This window comes from Trichoplusia ni, chromosome 6 (assembly GCF_003590095.1).
Source record: "Trichoplusia ni isolate ovarian cell line Hi5 chromosome 6, tn1, whole genome shotgun sequence".
Classification (NCBI taxonomy): Eukaryota; Metazoa; Arthropoda; class Insecta; order Lepidoptera; family Noctuidae; genus Trichoplusia; species Trichoplusia ni.
The window spans coordinates 11,695,942-11,720,165 of record NC_039483.1 but is presented as its reverse complement, the minus strand read 5'-3'; the positions used below and the strand labels follow the sequence as shown (position 1 = coordinate 11,720,165).

Here is a 24,224-nt window from a genome sequence, read left to right as displayed (position 1 = left end):
TTGCGAATATAATAATTGAAAGCTAATTGTATTGACCTTGAGTGTACCGTCCCGTACTAAATTTCTAATTATTGTGTAATCTTGAGAATATGAAAATTGACATGTTAAGCCAAATTTCAATCATTCATCGACCATTGTAAATAGCTGAATTGGGGCCCTGAATTTATTCTGTTAATTTAATTTGAAGATAATTTTCATGCGATTTTCTAATGCCAAAACTAAATAGTTCATATATAAATAAATATTATATTCAATTTATAATCACGCATTAAAAAAAAATAGCGATTCTCATTACTATTACTTTGTATGACATCTGACTTATAGGTTGACTTAGAGCGGACGAAGCGTATAATGTAGGTATGTATTTAGACAGAGATAAGTATCGTTAGTAATTCTAGGATTTTTAATTCTAGATATTCTTATTTACATTAAATCCACTCTTAGAAGCAAAAGTTTACAAAATACATTCATCATAATTAATATAAAAATAAATTTAGTTTTTCAATACCTCCGTTATTAAGAAAATATTTTATAAGGCCTCAAATTCCAAACTTAATTTATATTTTCAAGACATGACAAGACTAAGACGAATTTGTCACTGTGGTGGCGAGCGCGGTGGTAGCGTAGTTTCGTCACACGGTGACTGACGTTCTTCATCAGCGCTGAACTTGTATTCCCTTTCACTTTGCTGGTGTTCCTGTGAAGGAGGAGTGCCCCGGCCTTCTCCAGCTGTGGCCGCTTCTAGCGTAGGTCCAGTTGGTCCAAATGGCATTCCTTCTGCACCATAAGCGACTTCGCCTGTTCCGACATACTCAGACGTTTGATAGCCGTAGCTGTTCAAACTGAAATCATAATAAAATATAAGCAAATCGTCATATTACCAAAAACAAGAAATTCATAAAGTATTTGGATTGGTTTCATTGGAATTCATTGGTTGTGGTAACCTTACCTGTTGGGCCAATAGGAAATATCTTCGATGGCGTGATGAGCGTAAGGCGCATACGCATGTTGATAGTAGGGTGAGTGATGTTGCGCGGGGGCTTCGTACTGCAGAGGGTAGAGCGGGGCTGGAGCTGAGGAGGGCGTGGGAGTGGTGGCGGGCGGCGCGGGCGCGTACTCGAGCGGCGCGGGGTAGGCGTGCGGGGGGGTGCGGTACGCGGCCGGGGACGTGCTCGCCTGCGGGGAGCCGCCGCCCTGGCTCGAGTTCCAGTACCCACTGCTGCTCACCCACGTGTAGCTGCCACTGCTATTCGGCGCTGTAGTCGTACGCTCCGAGTTGCTGTACGATGCTGGTGGTAAGGGAATAGATACCCATTCATTTAATTATATGTGAAAGATTTTTATATCATCTCAATGGAAAAATACAAATGGTCCGAATGGGGAAAATCTAAATACAACGTGATGAAACAAACCGGGTCATATTAACGAAATGGAAAGCTAAGGACGAGCGAAGAGGGCATACTTTGTAATGACACATCGGACATTGGTCAACTAAAAACACCCTGGTGCCACAATTACTTGGTCGCAAAAAGCAAAAGATTTGGCTTCCTTGAAAAACTGTCAAGAACTGTACAGAAGGACAGAGGGACTATTTTGGAGATAATTGTTTAACACGTACAGAGAAAGATGATATACTTTACAGACTTTAATTACTTACAAGGTGGCGATAAGGTTCGAGGTCTCGATGGTGGCCGTGGGGGATATGGCGCTGGTCTTCGGGAAGCGGCGTTACTGCTTCCATACAAAGACTGCGATGTCACGAACCATCCTCCGACTGCAATAAGACATTGTTGATAAGTACCTTGTATAAACAAGTAGGTATCGAAGACAAATTCGGAATGACACTATTAAATTTTAAGTAAACATCCTGTTTTTATTCTATGTCAATTTGAATATCAAATAATGTCGTATGAATACCTACTCTGCAGATAAAAAAAAATGTCATACAATCTCTATCTTTTACTGCATTATTTTCCATCTCAAGCTAAAATCAATTTATCACGATTACATTTTAATTTGAAAATATAACTTACATTGTGGATACTGATGTGGCGAAGAACTTTGTTGTGGATAATGGGTCCCCACGAAGTCCCTTTGATAATATCCTTCAGGCCTTTCCTTCGCGTCCAAAAATGCCTTCGCGAAAGGATTGTATTTGATCTTCAGTGACGTCACTTCCTCGTTTTGGTAAGCAGTGACGGCTATGAACTGAGTTTCCGGGAACGGGTAGGTCATTATGCGACGGAGGTCGGTGCCAACCTTCACAAGATGCACACGAGGCTCGTATTTGTGTAAGCTATTTAACATTATCTGTAACAGAAACATGTTAATTAAAGAAATATCACAAAAATCCCTACTTCAGTACTATAATATTATAAATGCGAAAGTAACTCAGTCTGTCTGTTTGTTACGCTTTCACGTCTAAACCACAGAACCGATTTTAATGAAATTTGGTACAGAGATAGAGTTGACCTTGAGAAAGAACATAGGATAGTTTTTATCCTCGACTTTTGAAGAGTTCTCTTGGAAACGCGATATAACCAACCTCGACGCGGGCGAAGCTGCGGGCGAAAAGCTAAAAGTTATATTTATAAAACTGCATTCATAAATATCTGAAGTTTTGTGAATCGATGTCCGGATAACTATGAACAGGCTTTGTATTACGTTCACTTGGTCCTCCATTAAATACAGATTTACATTTAAATAAACAAAGTAGACACTTTGTATGTTCATGCAACTAGAGAAGCAATTGAAGAGAAGTTTGTGAAGTAAGGTGTAACGAAACTGTTTAGTCCTATAGGCAATGGAAATTATAACATACTGCACGGCACACGTCTGGTGTAACATATAATCAGATGTCTACCGCCTCTGTTAGCATAGATTACGGGGGGCATCCAACTTATTTCTAAAATATGTGTAATGTAAACATAGCGCAGAGACAATAATTATTACAAATGATAGTGCGTACAGACACCCGCTAAACAGTTGGTAAAGCTACAGATTTCACACCGAGCCGTCAACGTATGGATCTAGATGTATCAGATGTTTGCTTTCATATTCATTCGCACCACATACAACCGTGAGAACTGGCTTCTATGAAGTAGCGGTAGCCACGAAACTGTAGCACGCTCACACCTTGTCATCAAGAGCTTTCTGTTATAAAATTAGTATTCTGACAATACCGTGAACTAATTATTATGCTCGGTCAGGCACATAATCTGGCGTAGATCCCGCTATAAATATTGAATTCGTAATTTGTGTTTATCCTGTTCGAAACTCATTTATGCTTATGAGAAACAATGTAAATTCTCGTAGTAAAGCTTACAAAGTATCTCATAAACTGTTGTCTAATTTGCCAATGTATTTTTAATACTGCTTCATTTTATTGAGCTGTTAAATGAGGGAATAACTAAGTTCCGCATGCATAAAAAATCCTTCAAAAGCATTCTAAGTCTAGACTTAAAAAACTTACTTAACCATTACTTGTGTTAAAAACTTACCTGTCCGTTTCCATTGGTCTTATTGGTTAGTTTCACTTTAGCAAAAGATATTGGTTCTTTCATCCAATGCGCTCCGAAGTTGGGACTCTCGGGATGTATGTAAATAGCGTTAGACGGTGGAACTTCCGCCTTACCGCCGGGAACCTATGGGAGTAAACAATACTTTAGTAACCACTTAGGCGGACGAAACAAGGCTATAAATGATCCTAGTTGAAGTGAAGAACATTATTGTTTATACTTAGTTGGTACAGATTACAGATTGCCCACATACCCATTCTCCATTAACATATTTCCAACGATGGGAGTCCACTTGCACAAATTCTAAGAGCACTGTATACATCGCCGTCGGGTCCAAACCACTAGCAGTCACTTTTACTACGGGGAACATGCGCCTAAAACAAAACAAAAAAAATTTAAACCCTGAATACCCTTGAATCTTTAATTAATTTACGAAGATCCCTACTTTAGAGCTAGGGTCGGTTTATTAGTTCCGACCGAAGATAAGCGATATAACGAGATAACATTCAAAATAGTTCTTTTTGTGTTCTTATCTGTCAATACTGGCCAGCGAGGACAGGTAGTGCTCAAATATAGAACAGGTGGTTCACATTGTAGGCAATGAGGTGTTTACAGAAAGTCACTTACTTTTTTTATATGTAGTATTTTTTTTAATGATATTATTCTTATATGCGCAATTTCTATGATAACAATTTAATAAATACTAGTATTAGGTATATTTTGTCGAAATTATGTATTTTTAGATTACCACACCTTTTTAGACAAATATGTAACTTCTTATAAAAGCATTACATCACATATTTTTACACTTCATTTATTTGCTAATGTGACATTGTTACAATTAGGTAACACAAAACCAAATGTATAGTACATACATCAGTATTTCTGAGCGTTACTCCAGAACAAAACAGCAAGTCGTCAAGGGTAAGGGTTCGTCATCACTCGGCATCGGCCGGTATCATTTAGCCGCACAGCGTTAATGAGTAAGACCTACCGCGTTAATAGTTGAAAACTAGCCGCCGGCCGTCGAACGGTTAGCACTGGCAAAATGTGACCGTGTAAGTAGGTACACCATCATCGTGTTTTCAGTTTAACTCTGAGTAATGGTTTAGTCAGTAATTTAGGCCAGTCTCTAGGTTTGTTTGTCGGGGTTGTTTTTAGACAAGCTGCTTTCGAATTCGGTTTTTGCGATAAACCATTAATTGATAAGTTGCTTGTATCACAGGAGTATATACTGAAAGATACTGCTGCCCAATCACGTTGACTTGATTTAGATCGCCATTAGATTCATCATAATTTGCAGAAATACGGTTAGATTGATATTAATATTCATTCTTGTTTAAAGGCGCCAATATTCTGCAGTGCTTAGTATCTCTTTAGGAGAATTCCAATTAAATCACAATGGTGGTCAATGTTCTCATTCGGATTTTCCTGACAAAAATAAGTTAGGCGGAAAGTACACAGCATACTTTATTTTAACATAATTGATTTATATAACCCACTTTCTATTTTTATTCAAACAATTCAAGGGTTATTACATTTACGACGAATATGCAGATGCATACATATCTCTTCTTCTGTACTAATAGGTTTAAGGAATACTAGTACAACTACCTACTTCCTCCTATTTCATAAGAAAGAAAAACCGCAGAAATATTTATCTTCTTTGTTCCGAACCAAAATATCTCACTGTCTACTTTCTCTGAAAGACTCCTTCAGTTCCCTATTGATAATACCGGGAGTAAATGATCATCAGTGGTGTAATTTTGTAGTACTTTTGCAAAATATTAAAGTTAGATATATAAGCTAAAACATAAAAATGTAGGATTCTCTCAAGTGATCATTTGTCAAAAGCTTTCCAGTGTAGTTCCAGGCACAATTTAAAGTTGTAAGGATCTTTTACCAAGCTATTGTACAATAAAGAATTAAAGTTAGCGAAAGATTATTATGTTTGTATGTACTTGTTTTACTATGCATTGGAATTTAACAATATCTACTTATTAAGTATATTTTTTTCTTTTGCAACCAAATCGCCTGAAAGATCTACTTATTATCAGAATCTGATAATCACAACTTAAGTTCTACATAAACTATAATATCTTATTTTCTTACCGTCCATTCTTCGTGACGATCATTTCGTTGGTGAGCGTTTGGAACCGAACCCATAGTTCTCTGTCGTCGAGTGCTACGTTCACCTCTCGCTCCCGGCCGCTCCGCGAGCTACCGCCGCCGACCGTCGGCTCCACTGCGCTGAGGATGTGCGATGCCGCCATCCTAATAAAGAACAAGAAAAAAATATTGCCTATTATCTAATATCCCAAGTTAATCCTAAAAAGTAAGCAGCTTTGATGCGATAAATTTTATATGAATTGGTAACAGTAAAACTATCCGTTTTAATTCCAAAGCAAAATTCTAGAAGTTCTTTCATAGGCTTAAGTACCTATTTAGAAATAAGAAAAAAGTTTTACAATCAATACACCATAAGTGCAACGTTGTAACCATATTGATCAGGGCCCCGATTCTGCTATTTACAATGGTCAATGAATGAATGGCAATTGGATTAAATTTGAAATTATTTATTTTCTCTTAAGCATTATGCCAACACAATAAATGAAAATTCATTGAATTGACCTTGAGTGTAGCACCCCATATTGAAATTCCAATTATTGTGTAGGAAAAATGCTTAAGAGAATACGAAAAATGTCATTTCAAGCCAATTTTTATTCATTCATCGGCCATAGTAAATAGCAGAATTGGGGCCCTGCACTTAGTCATCACAGCAGATTATAAATTGTTTAATATTTTTACCAACGTGAATATTACTAATTTTGTCTTATGTGTCTATTACTCAAAATCTTTCCAATAAAAATAAACGTCTGTATTCATTTTTAAATAATGCAACCACATATTTATGATTTTACCCCAACAGTTCGACGCGACGGTAGTAATCCGTTACATAGTTTAGTTATGAATATTCTTGCGATAGTCTAAGTATTATATATTTTCAAAACTTTTACATCCAATATTCAATTTTCTCTTCGAACCTTCTACTTGATTTGTGTTTGCAGTTTCATATTGATGATGTATTTAAATTACTTACATTTATGCAGCCCATGGTTTTGTCATGACAATTAAACAGATATTATCTCTAAATACGCAGTGGCTTTCACTAATCAGTATAAACAACTGACATTCGTATTAACTAGAGATGCGCCGAATAGTGGTTTCACCGAATAACCGAATACCGAATAATATTCGGTTTAAAGTTTACCGAACCGAATATTCGGCCGAACTATTCGGTTCAAAATTTTATTGCCTTTTTACTTTAAAAATAATGTTATTTTTTAAGTTTTAACTGTTTAGTTTCAGAAATAAATATTACTAGCTGTTGCCCACGACTTCGTCTGCGTGGTTGGAAGATATAAGTTATGACTTTTTCTTCGCTCCTTTTGGTCGCAGTGTGATGATATATAGCCTAAAACCTTCCTCGATGAATGGTCTATTCAAAACAAAATATTTTTTCAATTTGAACCAGTAGTTCCTGAGATTAGCGCGTTCAAACATACAAACAAACTCTTCAGCTTTATATATTAGTATATAGATGCCAACGATATCTTCGCTACGTTTCATCGATTTTTAATTTCTCGCGCGGAGATTTTAATGTTACGATAACCCATTACCTATTAACTTTATTGATGTAGTGTAAAAGGGAATTTTGTTCTATATTACATGCATAATATATCTAATTTATTTATTTGGATAAGGATTAATACTGTATTGTTAAAAATAGGTTCGTAAATAACCCATAATTTTACTGTATTAAGAAAACACATAAAAATGGTTATTGTGGGTTATCCTTGGAAGATAGACATATACCACCGCGGACTTTTTTGTAGATCTATTAAAGAGGTACAAACGCGCCATTGTTTTATTGTAACTCAAAAGGTTTTGGCAGCGTTCTCGAGGAAAGCTCTCGAATGGCTTAATTTTTTCCGACATGTTTAACTAATATCGTTGTAATATCGTCAGTTTACACAAAACCTAAACTTATTATACACTAAAACCTTCCTCAAGAATTGCTCTATCTATTGTTAAAAACCGCATAAAAATCCGTCCAGTACTTTTCTAGTTTATCGCGAACAGACAGACAGACGCGGCGGGGGACTTTGTTTTATAATAAATATAATATAATATATATATATATATATATATACATATTATATTATTATTATGTTGTTCAAATATTTTGTTTCAGACAGACAGACGCGGCGGGGGACTTTGTTTTATAGTAAATATAATATAATATATATATATATATATATATACATATTATATTATTATTATGTTGTTCAAATATTTTGTTTGGAGGTCTAAAAGTATAATTTATGATTAAAGCGTTTTTAAATTAAAATAAATGTTGACTAGAAAGTTGTAAGTAAAATGTTGTTGTTTAAGAAATATGTTCATTTTTGGTTAAAAATAAACACCAAGTTATAGTTTATTTGCTTTTAGTTAATTATCTTAATTCAACAATTTTTTCATAGTATTTCCTAGACTTATACCAGAATAAGTTATATGATTTAGTTCTACATTGGGTAATGTGGCGGAGAAAAAAAGAACCGAATATATTCGGCCCCAAACCGAATAATTCGGCCGAATACGAATAGTGAAAAAATTGCCGAATATGCCGAATACCGAATAGTTATTCGGCGCATCTCTAGTATTAACCAATAGCTATATGTAATGTCAGTGGAACTTTACGTTCTACAAACATTTTGTCATCATGAAAGCCCCGTCGCCGTATTCCCAAACTTGTTAAATAAACATTGTTTTTAGAAACATGTATCAATTCAATTACGAACCATGTATTACGCCATCAATATTATCTGTTGGCAAATATGGCATACGATTTATGTAAGTGATTGTATCCGCGTGCATAAGATGGACCTGTACGAAAAGGTTACATATAAATAATGCCCATTTTCAGCTCCAACATTCTCAAATCTTATTTAAAAATATATAATTAGCTAAAAAATTATAAAACTCTTCTCTTGCCGCTTGTTCATTAACTTGTTGCATTATCAATTATCTCTCGACTTTATACATCGATAGACGTATGGTAATTTACTTAAGCAAAATCTATCGCGGACCCAGTGTTTGCACATCCGAATAAGCGAAACATTTGAGGAATCTGCAAAAGGATATTTTAAAATTGTTTTTTTAGACATGATCGAAGTAATCAAAATTGTAAATTTTAGCGTCGTGCCCTTATGTTAGATCGGATAGCAAACATGAAGCTTTAAAACTATATAGGTACGTAAGCAACTTGGCAGCTACATTATTTCTCGTTATGAAATCCCGAAGATGGCAAATAAGCCGGATATTTTATTGTAAGTTTGGCTCAAGCACGAACTCCACGGTCAATGTTTATTGTACCTATTATCACCGGCTACGTCGGTTCAACGTCCCAATCCTTCTGACACGGTATTTTTGACAAATTCAAGTTCTTTATTTCATTAACTTCATTTTACAGTTTTGTGCTTCATATTGCCAGTTTAGGGGTTTTTCGTTTTGAGAAAAAGAACCCACCGTAAGAAAACTTTGATATATATTTTTTTCAAATTTATATCTTTTTCGGCGGGGATTTTGGATTCACGACAGTAATACATAAATAACATAAACACTCCTTAGTATCAAGAGCAATAAGTAAGCTCACATAATTTACAATACGTGTACATATTTTGGATAATGTGTTTTATCCTGATGATACCTACTATGACTTTTATGTTTAGGTATGCACCTAATGCAGAGATATACATCACAATTTGAAAGACTGCCTGTTCGCCTTTGTACATTGTTCATGTAAAATAAAGGTTTTAAGTATGTAATACAATTTCTTTCTAAGGGAAACATCACAGAGCTATGGGCCCAAAAAACCTGCCGCTATCACCGCTTGCTTAGCCTGGAACGAACGGCGCAAAAATCTCCAGAATAGCTTGATTGCTCGTTCGTAACCAGACCAGTAATCTTTGGCCACTGGCCAAGTCCAGTCCCAATCAGTACTCTCTTGATAATGAAGATTAATCAATCCGACTGTCTTTTTAATCAAGCATCCTGGGCCCCGATTCTGGGCCCCAATTCTGCTATTTTACAATGGCGGATGAATGAATGGCAATTGGATTAAATTTGAAATTATTCCTATTTTTCTTAAGCATTTTGCCAACATAATAATTAGACGTTAATTGTATTGATCTTGAGTATACGGTCCCGTACTGAATTTACAATTACTGTGCAGAAAAATGCTTAAGAAAATTGTAATTTTAAGCTAAATTTCATTCATTTGTAAATAGCAGAATCGGGGCCCTGCTATTTTACAATGACAATAGCGTAAGAGAATGTGAAAATTGTCATTTTAAGCCAAATTTCATTCATCAATCAGCCATTGTAAATAGCAGGATTGGGGCCCTACTTGTCATTTACCAATACAGTATCATCACGGAGACTTAAAATAGAGATTTTTATAAACAGATTACAGACTTCTTTCACGAAAAAGGTTTATTATGTTTTTTTTTTTCAATTTTATTGTTAATATAGCGTTAAAATACCCAAACCGCAACTACGTAAAGGATAGGAATGATAATTAACTGGAAATGATGAATCACATATTATTTTGGCGTAATTTGATTTTTTTTTAATATAATCTATACTAATATATAAAGCTGAAGAGTTTGTTGGTTAGTTTGAACGCGCTTATCTCAGGAACTACTGGTTCAAATTGAAAAATTATTTTTGTGTTGAATAGACCATTCATCGGGGAAGGTTTTAGGCTATATACTATCACGCTACGACTAAAAGGAGCGAAGAAAAATCATAACTTATATCTTCAAACGACGCGGGCGAAGTCGCGGGCAACAGCTAGTTGGATATAACTGGAATACACGTTGCTCTGCCGACCCCTCTAAACATCGTAAAATTTCGCGCAACGTTAATATTATGCAGAGATCTTGTTCATTACGAATACGCGTACTCAATCTATTTTATGCGTATTTTATGCAAAGACTTTGTAGCAATCCTAAATATGCATTGGTATTAAAACAAACATTAAACTTTACGCTTCCAGTTACATGTATAAAATCGTTTTTCTTATGATAGGTTATGTTAATTATATTTAATGTCAGTCCTACCCAATCATAAGGAATATCATGGAAATAACATCTCTTCGATTAGAGCTGAGTTAAAGACTTACGAGACTACGAAGTTATTATTTAGATAGCCTAACCTATTAACACAAAATGTGTTCTTAGGTCGCATGAAAATATGATACAAACAAACAAACGAGTAATGTATAATTTTATTTGTCGGCTTCTGTGATTGCTTTCGGCGTCATACTACAATTAAGCACACACTACAGAAGCACTTGGACCAATCACTTAAACAAACCATGAGACAGACAGTAATTCGTCATTCCTAATGCAGATTTCTGTCAAGTGAAGTGGAACCACCAACGAAATCCAAACAACTATTAGTATTATTTGAGATTTGTCACTCTAAGACGCATTTTTACGAGAAACTTCAAATAATAAAATCTTATGCAAAATTACATATAATCATGGTAAGTACAAGTTTTAAAAGCAGAAAAAAACTCATTAATTTGGGTAATTTGATCTTGAGATCAAAAGACATCAACGCGCGTTGCGTGTCAACCTTTACAGGACTTGCCATGGTCATTCCCATGAAGAAGCTGTCGACTGAGTTGTTCGAAAGTTATAAAATTATAAAGAAAGGTTTAGATACCATCCAGTATTAAATGGAAATTAACCTATATATATACAAGCTTAATCATAAAGTATCATATTTCTCAAATCAAAAGTGATAAATTGGGTATATAACGCATATCTTTATTTTGGTAAATCAATGAAAGAGACTAAGATGAGACGCAAAAAGATGATAAAACGTATGAAAGTAAATGGCGCTAGTAACACGGAAGTTAATAAACACGTTAATAATCTCATAAATACCTATTTTTTTATCATGGACGTGTTCTAGTCATTGGATACATGACAGGGCTGCTTTTGTAAGACGACTAAAAAATCACGGTGTATAGGTAGTATATTCTTTTAGGTTATTTTATTACCTAGTACATGTTTTTTGTGTTTTGAGTTTGCAGTTGTTTCAATCTATATTATTAATATATAAAGCTGAAGAGTTTGTTTGTTTGAACGCGTTAATCTCAGGAACTACAGGTTCAAATTGAAAAATTATTTTGTGTTCAATAGACCATTCGCCGAGGAAGGTATTAGGCTATATACCATCACGCTGCGATTAATAGGAGCGAAAATACAAAGGAAAATGTGGAAAAAACAGAGCAGGTATAAATCATAACTTATATCTTCTAACCACGCGGACTAAGTCGTGGGCAACAGCTACATATACATACAGCTACATACCGCAGATATATAATGTAGAAAATGTTATGGTGTAAGATAATAGTAACATGTAAAAACACAAAATTTGTCGTCTCTATCGCATCTATCGTAATAATCAAGTACCTTAATCTCATTTTCGGGATATTAGCATGTTTGTCGTGTTTTTAACTATTTTGTTAATTGCTAATTAAACATCCTTGCAAATATATATATATGCCAATAGAAAAAATAAACGGACAGACAACTAGAAAATTACTAAGTATTGCTTAGATACATAATGTAAGGTAATAATACTCAAAATAGTAATGCACACATTGAAAAAGCTTTTCTTATGCAAAGTTTAAAGTGGACGGTAAACTTTATTGAAAATTATATATTTATCATAAAGACTCGGCGAAGGAGAAAGAACTCATAATTTGTTTTTACGTTCACATCAGAGAATAGATCCTAAGGTTCGGATCGTATTCCTACAACATTTAAGCATTAAACAACAAGAAAGCAACCAACGGGTATGTATAAAGGCGAAGTAATTACAGCGTTAGCTCACTCGACTGCAGCGTCATTATTCATCGTTTTACGACTCCATGAGTTATAAATATTAAACTTAGTCGTATAGATGTACTGCGAACATTTTCTTTTTAATGGCGAGGTTAAATAATATGATGCGCGATGCGAATGTCGGCCCGGTTTCGGTGCCGGCCGTCATAGAGCTGGCAACAAAATGTGCCTTCGGAGCGTGCCGAACAATGTGAACAGTTATCGCCTTTTAATTATGTGTAATAACGTTTTTATCTGTACGCATCGCTTCATCCCTTGCACCTCGGATGACCGTCCGGGCGAGCGCGAGGAATGTCTCTTAATCGCGTCGCAGCGCCGACGTTTTACAGATCCCTATAAAATATCAAAGATAACAACGAGTGGCTCTGAAAGCTGTTTCGTAAGGAACCTGGGCCCAGTGATTGGACGTTTATGGCATTCACTTCGATAAATGTTGGTACGTATTATGTGTGCGGGCGATGGCGAGGCGCAATTGTCCCGAGCCCGAGCCAGCGCACCTCGCCCGAACTCGCCTTCGAGGTGCTAATTATCAAATGCAAGACCGACCAAACCGATATTGAAACCATTGAAACAATACATCTCGTGTTGTCTTTTCCAATTTCAAAGTTTGCAGAATGGCTGTGTAATGAAGGCCGAGAAGGCTACGCAAATGGAACGATGCCGAAAACTCAAGTAAGTATTTTAATGGTCTTGCGTCATCCGTGTTTCAAACTTGAATTTTCATTATCACTTTACATGTATACATACTACCACCAGCCTTGATATGTTAATCAAACAATAGACTAAAATCAAATAAGCGCAACACATGATCAATAAGGTTTGACCTTACAAATAAAATATATTTTTCTACTGTCGAATAAATGTTGACACAATATTCGATTGGTTTGACTCGCGTCGACTCAAAGATGCACATGGATTTACATGCAAACGTATGTATGTAATTAGGTATACATAGTATTTATGAAATGGATGTTGTAGTGTAGAGCTTAGCACGTAATCTTTGCGAGGTATTTTCCTCATTGTAACCATTTGGGTTTTGTATTGAATTGCTGAACATTAAATTATAGTACCTACCGATAGGCTTAATATTAATTTGTAGACTGCGACAATTTACGGTCGTTCAAGAGTTGTAAAATTTATTAGTAATAAATATTCAGTTTTACATAGAAATAAATGAGTTTTTAGAAAGTTTTTATTGTTGTCTAATACTAACCATACAATTGTTTGATTGATTTGCGAATGGAAACTTGTTTTACAACATTTTGATTTATCCAGTTTATTATGTACAACATATTAATTAAGTTTTATTTGTTTAAAGCTATTATTTTCATCTATGAAAACAAATTTTGGGCAAGTAAACATGGCACAACAGTGTCTAATTATGATAAAGATATAAAGATCATTTATCAGTTTTGTTTGTTTTATAAATCATATTTACTACTTTGGCACAATGTTGCGTACTTAACACTGTTATAGTAACGTTGTCTAATTTTTAGGAATCGTAAATATTTAAAACATAGACAATTCCGTAGGATTTTTATTTGTAAACAGTGTAAATATTCAAATTCGGAAGCTGATAACCACAATCAAACTTTTTTTCGGGCTACATTTCAATTAAATTTTATTCCTCAATTCTGTGGTTGTCATAAAACTTTAAAGTTTGACGAGTAAAGCCCATTGAGGAACTCCGAATTGATATTAATTCAAATAACTCGGGTTAAAAAGTCAGGGTTTTATGCGTGTTGTAAAAGTTTATTGTAGGGCTTTGTGGCGAGCCGGACGCGCCGATAGGCCTCGCGGCCGATGACGGAACCTCCGCCGACGCCGCACTGCTCGCCGCCGCCTTTGTGCCCGACCGGCCTGCGCCCCGGCCAGCGACCAGCCACAATACCGCACGCGTCTTCACTCTATAAATCCGACACCAGGTGCTACCTAACGCCGCATAGTGCACCTTTTATAGCTGCAACTAAAACCAAAACTCAAGACGAACACTACACGTCGCAGCATCGTAATTAAATTGCGAACCTCTGTCGTAAACTACGAGATGAAAGAAATTGCGTGGAATAAATTTATGCATCTCATTAGAAAACCTAATAATGGATTACCAAGATACTACTTTTTTTTGCGCATATATATGGATTTTGAATATATTCATTAAATCTAATAATCATAATTATATTAGCAAGGTATACTTCGGTCCCACGAATGTTTCGTGATTGTGTAAATCGTTTTTTTTTTTAAGGTAAATGGAATTATTTTTCTCTACTTTTTCGTTTTTAAACTATCATATAGATAGATAATAGTAACACAAGTGAGTTAGCGTCTTGTATGTAAATGAAAATAGAGTTGAAACAAATTTTCACCGCTGCAAGTATAATTTAATACTATAACTACTTTCACGTGCGTCTTAGTAGGGTTTCATGAAACTTCGCGCTTTACTATCGAATAAAACGTTGCTATCTAGGACTCTAAAGGTCACAAGCCTACCTTTTCCATGGCTAGCTCCATAAGATTTAATATTTACTTTTTATGATGTTTTTCCTTGCCGTTTGCCGACAGACATGAACAACTTTACAAAGCATCAATATGGAGATGAGCAAACAGCCATAGATATTAAAAAACGAGTTAGGAGTGAAAGAATTGCTAAAGAATTTATAACGGACATTTTGGGGTGGCGTTATTGGAGTTGTATTTAATATGAAAAAATGAAAGGAATTAAATCCTTATGCCGCGTAAGTTTTACAAACATTCAAAATTCCCAGACTCAGGACAGTCCAGTGGATCAAACAAACGCTTGTCGGACACTATGCTGGATCCCGCGTCACGTCCAGCATAGCAGATTTGGCGACCAACCACTTGGCCATCTGAATTCAAATAACTAAAACTAAATTAGTTAATTAGCTATACATAAGACTAAACGTAGAGTTAGAGAATTAGAGACATACTAGGTAAAGTAGATAATACTAGTTTAAAAAATAACCGGAGAGTTTTAGAACTAAACCCGGACTTCCATTAAACATCAGTGGTACCCGTATTTATACACCTACCAAAAAGTATATTCTCTGGAGTAAGTATGAGAATATTGGGCTATCTCCTCAAATAGATCTTGAAGAAATAACATAAACTGAAAGGAAAATAGAGACTTCACCTTACAATCCTTTGAATTCATATCAAATTGCAATCCGGGACTGCGCTTTAGATAAAATCTTGCAATTTCGTTCTTAAATGATTCTACGCCAAACCCACGGAGCGCGGGTTTGATCCCCGCCTAGGAAAAGTATTTGTGTATGATCCTCGAATGCTTGTCCTGAGTCTGGGCTTTTTTTTTCATGTAACTTGCCAAACAACTTGCCGTTGAATGCCAAAGTAGCTGTGTGATGCAAACACAGATTTGCTTTAGGGTAATACCCTAATAACATAAATTATGTCTAAGGGGCATGCTTTGCTTATATATGTACTGAGAAAACACACGTGACAATACATAATATAACTAGTCATAATATATTAACTTAATAGTGCACGGAAAATGTAGAGACGATGATACCAGTAGAAGATAATAATTACTAAATGCATCAGGTTATAACATAAAACTGCCATTCCGTGCTTTACGTACCTATATTGCATAAAATGATGGATACTAAAGTATGTATTGTTTACTGTTTGTAATTAATTATTATGGATTCGTGATGCTTATTACTGGACTAAATAACAAACATTTCATGACAATGACCATCAATTGTTTTATGTAATTTTCTTACTCATTTCTTGTTTTTAAACTGAAGATATGTATGATAATACCTACAAGCACACGACGTATCTTTCATTACCGAGGATTTCGTTTTTGGTTTAACAATCACTGTTATTTTTTTCCCATTTTTATAGAACTAAAAACTTACCTTTCTTCTCCTGATACTTTGTCCTCAATTTCGACGGATCAAAAAACACATTTAATATAATAAAAGTCCTGATGTCACTACAGTTCACTCAACACGTACTTTTCACAAATAACTAATAAAAAAACATTGTTAACACGGCTCTAAATTTCGTTGACAGCCAATATAACAAAATGTTATTATCAATGTATATTATATGGTGAATTAGTTACTATATTTGTCACATATCACAAATCAGTGATGGCGTGCCAACTGCATGAGCAACTACCGCAAACTCGACCACACTATACTTCATTAGCGAGCGTACAACACAACATACCCACTACATTTTTGGGACTACAATCGACAATCGCTCTTAATACAAGGATGCAGAGAAAGATTTTGTGTAAAGGAGTTATATCTTTTAAAAACAACTGCTAAGCAGTAATATATCTTACGCAGATGGTACAGAATCGAGTTTCATTCTGAGAGTGCATGGATGACGCCAGCAGGCTAACTACACGTAGCTCCGCCCCTCAAATGTTGACAAACAAAGTGATTGGCGGGTTGCAAGGCGGGCTAGCGAGGCAATCCTGCGCAACATTAAGGCGGTCACTTAGATAACACTTCTATTTCTATAAATTTTAATGCCAATTACATTAATTTCTTTATATTTTTTAAAATGTCCCATGTCCAATGTAGAGTGAGTGATGTGTTGTAATATAATGTGTTGTAAGTAAAACTGAGTTGCACAAATAGCTTGACGAAAAAATACTTATGAACGTTGGCTGAAAATAATAACTCTATAATATTTATTATATCTTGACAGTTGACTCTACATGTCCCATCATTTCTATTTTCGGAGCTTAATTAAGTCTCATGCTTTTTCCCCTTTGCACCCATTTTATTTCTATTTTTTTAAATCACATAAGCATCATCAAAAAATCAAACTATCATTTACAGAAATCCATAATATTCACATACATGTGGCAAAAAATAAAAACATTCAGAAACATTATGGTCCCTGTCGGGCACAGCAAATTTTAAATAATCGGAGAAAGGAAGAGCGCTTATTAATTTTCCTTATTGTTTGTTAGTTACGCTTGTTTTATACTTCCGTTCATCTGCAAATCTTTTACTAAACTATCAATACAATTTATTTAGTTAATAACATTTCTTATGTCTGCCCATTTCATCTTTAGCATATGGACTTAACCGTCGCAAGTCTAAAAGTTGTCAGTAGGTATTGTTAAGTATCATTAGTCAATTTCGTAGTTTAAGTTACGTTTCTGCGTATTGACAATAATTTATAGATACTGAAGGCTTAGCCACTATAATGAGAAAAAATAGCGATATTAGCATGCATTCTGTATTTATGCTTAGTAATTTTACAAATTTAAGAAGGCTGCAAAGAAGTATTGACTTATATTTCCTTAACAGTCTTTTTAAATGTTTTCGTTGCATTTTTAAGGAAACCTAATTAATATATTTTTTTGCCCTATTCTTTTTCTTTTCAATTCAAAGTAATTAAAAAAATATACAGTAACTTTCGCAAGTCGAAAAGTTCGACGCACCGGCCGCGTCAACTCATGATTCCAGTTGGCAGTTGATAAATGATTGCGTAATTATAAGACTAACGAAATAAGTAAGAACAAATACTCAATCATGTTTGCAACATTGAAAATTTATTGTAATGGAATTTTCTTTGTATTTCCATGATCAGGCTACAAATAAAACACTTAGCTGTCGTTAAATTATATGAAACTGATTTTAGTCATCTCCGCAAATAAAATCTCTAAATTGCTATCAGGTTTGGTTTTTGTTAGGTAAACTCTATATTTTTTTAATAACTGTACACATACAATATGTAAGTATGTAAACATACTACTTTAGTTAAAGTTAAAGATGTATACATATTAAACTCTCTTTTAGATATAAGTTTTTCATAATATCGTTACAGCGCCATTGACTACGCCATTCTTCTTCGTGCTATCTTTACCTATATATTCCTACAGTAATCGCAACAACGGACTAAAGAATCTTACTGCTTAAAAGACCGATAAAATGTTTTTCATTAATATTTCCCACACGTTTTTAATCGAAAACATAAATGAAGGTCCCAGCCTATTTGCGTCAGGAGATTTGCAATGTAGTTACATGTAGGTAGTGTCAAATTGTAAATAGGCAAGTTTATATTTTCATTTTTCATTTTCATTTCTAACTAACAAAATTGGTGTATTTTTTTCTAATAATTTTAAAACATGATCTCAAAAGGCAATCGATGAAATATACACTAGCTTTCACAAGGCACATGATAGTTGCACGTCATGCGTACAACGGACCGCATACTATTGGTCAAACTTTATCATTCACAACACCTTTATGCCAACCCGTTAAGGTGCTATGCACAATTTCTTGTAAAAGCTATGTGGTAGATTGTACGTACCTCCCGCGAGGAGCTGCTATAGACACCTAGTCAGCATTCCAATGCACCGGCCCGCCTCACCCAGTTACGGTCTGCCGGCCGACCAAGTGCTAATTGGAAAAGGAAACCTCAAACAACGACCCAGCTCAATGCTCTCCACAGAAATGTTTCATTTTTAAACATCTCAGTGACCGTTATATGTGTTATAACCTAGGTATGTACTCATTGCACTTCCACTGAAGCTGGTCGATGCTCTTGTTAGATCTAGGTTATTTGACGCAAACTATTTTTACTAACCAAAACTGTATGCCAGTTAAAGGATTTTTTTGATAAAGACGGCAATCGATATGAAATCTCTTCCTCTCGCCTTGATGGTGAGAGCTTTCAGTCAGTCCTTACCTTATCTTATTAGGCTCGATTCATTACTCCATGGTATAGATGGATTAAATTTTCCTTTGCTTTATCCTCAGACGTCCCTTGGTTTTGTATAACTAATGCTCAAAACCCTGCCTTTCAAGAGAAACATCAAAAAACTCGACGAAGTTACTCTTATCCTGTCCCTTCTTAGAAACTACTGAACCGAAATTCTTTTAGCTGACTTGTTTGTATTATACAAACTGGACAGTCTTGAGATAGTTATCTACCTATAATGGTTGAACTAAAAGCTTACACATTTGACGAGTTATAAAGCCTTATTTTTTGCCATGATGAAAAATATATATGAACTAACTAATCTAACTATGTATGTTCTTTACGTGTAAATTAGATAGATAATATTGTGTAAAAAGATTACTTTCAACAAACTCACAAAATTTCAACATTTATTTTGTTACTTGTGAATTACATGCATTGAAAAATGGATAGTGATATTCATACATACGAGAAGGAGAGATGTTACAGCCTATTTCTATACTTACATGTGGTTTATTATGCTGAAGATATTAAGGTAGAGCTAATTATAAAGAAATATGTTTATAAATACTTACGTTTACTTCCTCCTCATTTAATTGACTTATCGCAAAGAACAAATCAAATTTTATTACTAACGTGACTTTAATTGACCATAAATTAGTTTTTTGTTACTAAATTAACGCAGATTCATATTGATGTCAAGCTCATATTCACGTATCTGTATGCTAAGTTATAATTTGATGATACAGAAACAAACAAGATTATCGAAGGATACGTAAGGAAATCCGTGGGAGTCGTGTGGACTGAGCACGCGTGCAAGTGGACACCTCGGCTGCACGTTAACTCCAAGCCGTGTTTGTTCCGAACACCGTGCTAACTCTACCGTTTAAACACTACGTGCTAGCACTCCATGAATTAACTTTTCATATAAATAAAATTCACGCTACTCTAACCTCCTGAAATTAACACCTTGGCGTAAATACTATTTAGTCTCGACATCTCGAACCATATCTGTCTTGTGGATTGTTGAATGGTTGAGACCCGTTTATGGTTCACGAGATTACGGTGGCAACCGTTTTTAATTACCAGCAAATACGTATAGAGCCAATTAGACACCTTTTTGAAGCGTAGCTGTGACCGCGCGAGCTACTTTATAGTTTTGTAGTCATTCTATATCATTATCGATTTCTTACCAAATTAAAATGATTAATATTCTTTGCTTGTTAATTGAAACGAGAATTGATATTATAGAATCACATGGCTATATTGGCTATTGGCAAAGTAAAAATAAAGAATATTTAAATAGGCTAACATTATGTTTTTACCTTAGGTTGCTTGGAATTTATTTATCACTGAATGTATAGTTACAAACGCTTGTTGTCACTTTGAAAGAATCTAGATTTCAAAACGAGACGTTTCAGATAAGTCCGGGATAATTAACACCCGTGTAGAACCGTTACTTTAAGCAAATCTAAGTAACTTGGTTTATATAAATACGAATACAAAAAATGTATTCTTAATATTTGCTCGTTTAACTCTAGAAACACCTAATATTTTAATGTCATTTAAAGCGTTAACAAAACGCTAAAGATAGCAGTTTCGGACTGTCATGATAGAAAATCAACATTTACATACCTCCATTTTGAATTCTTAACTTCCCAGATGTGTCTACATAGCTACAGTATAGTTAGGGTTCCGTTCAAGTTTCCGTTCCGTTCCGGGCTCGAAGCATTCGTCTGAAAAAGATTTAGGTGTAGTACTTTATTTTTGCTACCCCTTTCAGTAAAGTAAAAACAAGTCACTCTACAACTTGTATATTATGTTTTCAGAATATCTTATTTAAATTACTAAAATTTCAATTTATTATCGACTAGCTGATGCCTGCGACTTTGTCCCCGTGGGTAGAAGATATTGTAAGTTATGGTTTAAACCCGCCCTGTTTTTTTCTCATTTTCCATTGTATCTTCGCTCCTACTAGTCGCAGCGTGATGGTTTATAGCCTAAAGCCTTCCTCGTAGTTCCTGAGATTAGCGCGTTCAAACAAACTCTTCAGCTTTATATATTAGTTTAGAGTATAGATTAGTATACAGGTATTTCTGTGCCATCACCACGTCTGTGCTATCTTTATGATTAATATCTATCTTCCTACCCTTGGCTTGATTCTAAATCCAAACGTGCCATCTTGGTAGTCTTATATACGAAAGTATACCCCTGCCAAACTTACAAATTTAATCCACTCTTATTATGTACAGTAGTGACTTGTAATATCGAAATTAAATTTTATAAACCTACAGGCCCCCTAAAGATACACCATTCGCCGAGTGTATTGAACCAAACGAGCGACGCTCTCACTGTCTCTGATTTTCTGTTAGCTCTACCTACTGCCTCTACTTTACGATTCCGTGCGTAAACTTACAAACAAGAGTCACACCGAGTATCCGCCATAGTCGTCCACTTTTGTGTTTGTACATGGTGACATGAAACGTGTTCGATAATTATTGGAAGGATCAATAACGCTACGCCAGTATTCGTCTCTCTGTAAATATGTTTTATGAGCCTCGCTTCGACTCCGCCGTACCTACGTTTCTATTTGAATGTTAATTTCAAACATCGTTTATTTTAACAATCACTATAAAAATGACGTGAGGACGAACGTAAACGTTACAGTTACTATCTAAGAGAAAAATATTTAAAATCAATTTGATGAAAAATAACTTATATAATAGTAATGAAAACTTATTTTGCATTAAAGACGCTTCGTCTCTAAACAGTAGCAATAAAAACAAACCATCAAGCCTAAGTAATATTTCTAACGACCTAGAAAACAGTTACCCAAGAATTTTACCCTTACTTTAGCAATAAAATATAAATGGCATAGTATAAGTTGATAAATACCAATCAAATATAATTGCGCTACATGAGCCGTTGCTGAACTAATAAAGCACCAACAACGAACTCAAAACAAAACACAAATAATAGATACGACATCGTAATTAATAGATACGACAATTATAAGAAACTAGTGATTAATACTCAACTGATACCTATTACTGGTAATACTGGTATTTATTTATGTAGTAGATACCTAAACATTGATGAACTCATCATGTTTCAATGTATTCTACAAGTTATAGAGCATTATGTGAAACAAGAAAATGTCTTATATACACCGTGATTTTTTAGTCGTCTTACAAAAGCAGCCCAGTTCATGTATCCAATGACTAGAACACGTTCATGATAAAAAAGTATGTATTTATGAGATTTGAAAAAAAAATTAATGCAATTTTTATTCAATATTATGATGCATTTCGTAGTTTTTTAGAAACACAGCTCTGTTGCGAGCGCGGTCCGAGCCTTATAACAATGGTGAGGGGCGCGGGCGGCGGAAATTTTATCATTTTTAAGACTATATTTCAGATTTCTCTTGTTTAATTTTCTTCGTACTTATTATCTTAGTTGATGACAAAAAAAAATCGCGCCTAGGGGTATTTTACGTCGGATACATGAACTGGGCTGCTTTTGTAAGACGTCTAAAAAAATCACCGTGTATAGTACTTTTACTGTATGTTTATTATGTACCACGAAATTTTACGAATAGACTTATGAATTGCATCTTTGACAGTACCAAAGTATGCCTTGATACAATACTAAACATAAAATATTTGTTAAATGTATTTTGGCTACGCGTACCATCCGTCTTTACCTACCCATTTACCCCTTTAATTTTTTTGATCTATGAAGACTAAAACAAATTTTAATAAACAACAAAAAATTCATCGTGGGAGGTATTATGCAAATTATTTTACCTGTAATCCTAGAAGCATCCAAGACAAATACAACTTTGCCTTATCCTGGTTTGCTTAGGTTTACGATGCGTGTGTAAAATACGATTATTTCTTTGACCATTCAATGCCGAAAGACCAAGGTTTCAAGCAACAATCACGCCGACTTCCCTTGTGTAATTTGCTTTTAGATTTTATAAAAAAACCGCTGCGGTATTTTATAAAAAAAATGCAAAATATGTTCAAATATAATTAATTAAATATTGAAGTGTATTTATAAAATAAATCAGTACTTACATGTACGTGATAAATTTACAAGTACCAATTATTGTCTACTTTGTTACTGAAGAATGCGTAAAAAAAATAACATTTAAAAAAAAACAAACAGCAAATTACAGCTTTAAAAAGGTCAAAATATATAACGGAACTTGTTTCGGGCTGGTTTTATCAAAAAACTCAAAGGAAAACGATTTAGTTATTTAAAAAGTAAACTTAAATGGCTTTTAATAAGCTTTTAGAGTGTTGATTGCCAGTAAGCAGGGCGTGCTTTTATGGAATTAGGTATTTTAACAAAAAGGTTAGTTACGAGTAGGTAATAATTTTAATCATTAATATTTACTTAAAATATTATAATATTATATATATAATAATAATATTATATTTTCCGTTAGAGTGAACCATTACCTATTAGAGAGCGGGCCTTAAGATATAAATCTGATAGACAGATAAATATAATGAATTGAAAAATAGATCTTGGGGGATCGGACATCTATTTTCCCACGTTTTTATACACTAACTTTCTAGTTTGTTTGTAATTCAATTTTGAGGCACAATACGATAAGCTAGCAGGCTGGAATTTTCAGGTTAGCTTCAATCTGCATTGTTGTTTCAAATTGTTTTTTAGTCGCTTTTTATTTTTAAATTTAGTTTTAGACAAAAAGTTCCACCTTTTTTAACTTTAAGATCCTTATAAAGGAGAATAGGTAATGTTGCGCTAAGAATAAACCTACTTTATACATGGAACAAACAGGTACTGATGAACTTCACAAAATCTTATTCTTTGTGCAAATCGAACCCGCAAAGGGTTGTTGACGTCTTAACGCACTTTGACATAGTGTTAACTTCTAAATACCTAATTTACATATTGTTGTGAACCAAAGAAACTATTTAGTTGAGAACGTAGTTTATATTTACATAATATATCTACTAATTTCATAGCTTTGTTTATAACT

The 24,224-nt window shown here is 34.5% G+C and overlaps 1 protein-coding gene across 3 annotated transcripts; it reads right to left on the bottom strand.

Moving 5' to 3' along the window:
* Positions 1–150: 150 nt before the first annotated feature.
* On the bottom strand, positions 151–23,224 carry LOC113495197 (T-related protein). 3 transcript variants are annotated; one of them, XM_026873810.1, is made up of 9 exons: positions 23,017–23,224; positions 20,846–20,946; positions 5,631–5,792; positions 3,772–3,892; positions 3,501–3,644; positions 2,034–2,310; positions 1,658–1,774; positions 950–1,289; positions 151–842 (listed from the first exon to the last, which is right to left on the bottom strand). In XM_026873810.1, exons 3-9 carry the CDS (start codon positions 5,789–5,791, stop codon positions 596–598), a joined length of 1,407 nt encoding a protein of 468 aa, XP_026729611.1. In that variant the 5' UTR covers position 5,792; positions 20,846–20,946; positions 23,017–23,224; the 3' UTR covers positions 151–595. The 3 variants fall into 3 exon arrangements, with proteins under 3 accessions (XP_026729611.1, XP_026729607.1, XP_026729608.1); XM_026873806.1 differs by lacking the exons at positions 20,846–20,946; positions 23,017–23,224 and adding an exon at positions 6,619–6,714; XM_026873807.1 differs by lacking the exons at positions 20,846–20,946; positions 23,017–23,224 and having other exon boundaries at positions 5,631–6,068.
* Between the last annotated feature and the right edge of the window lie 1,000 nt (positions 23,225–24,224).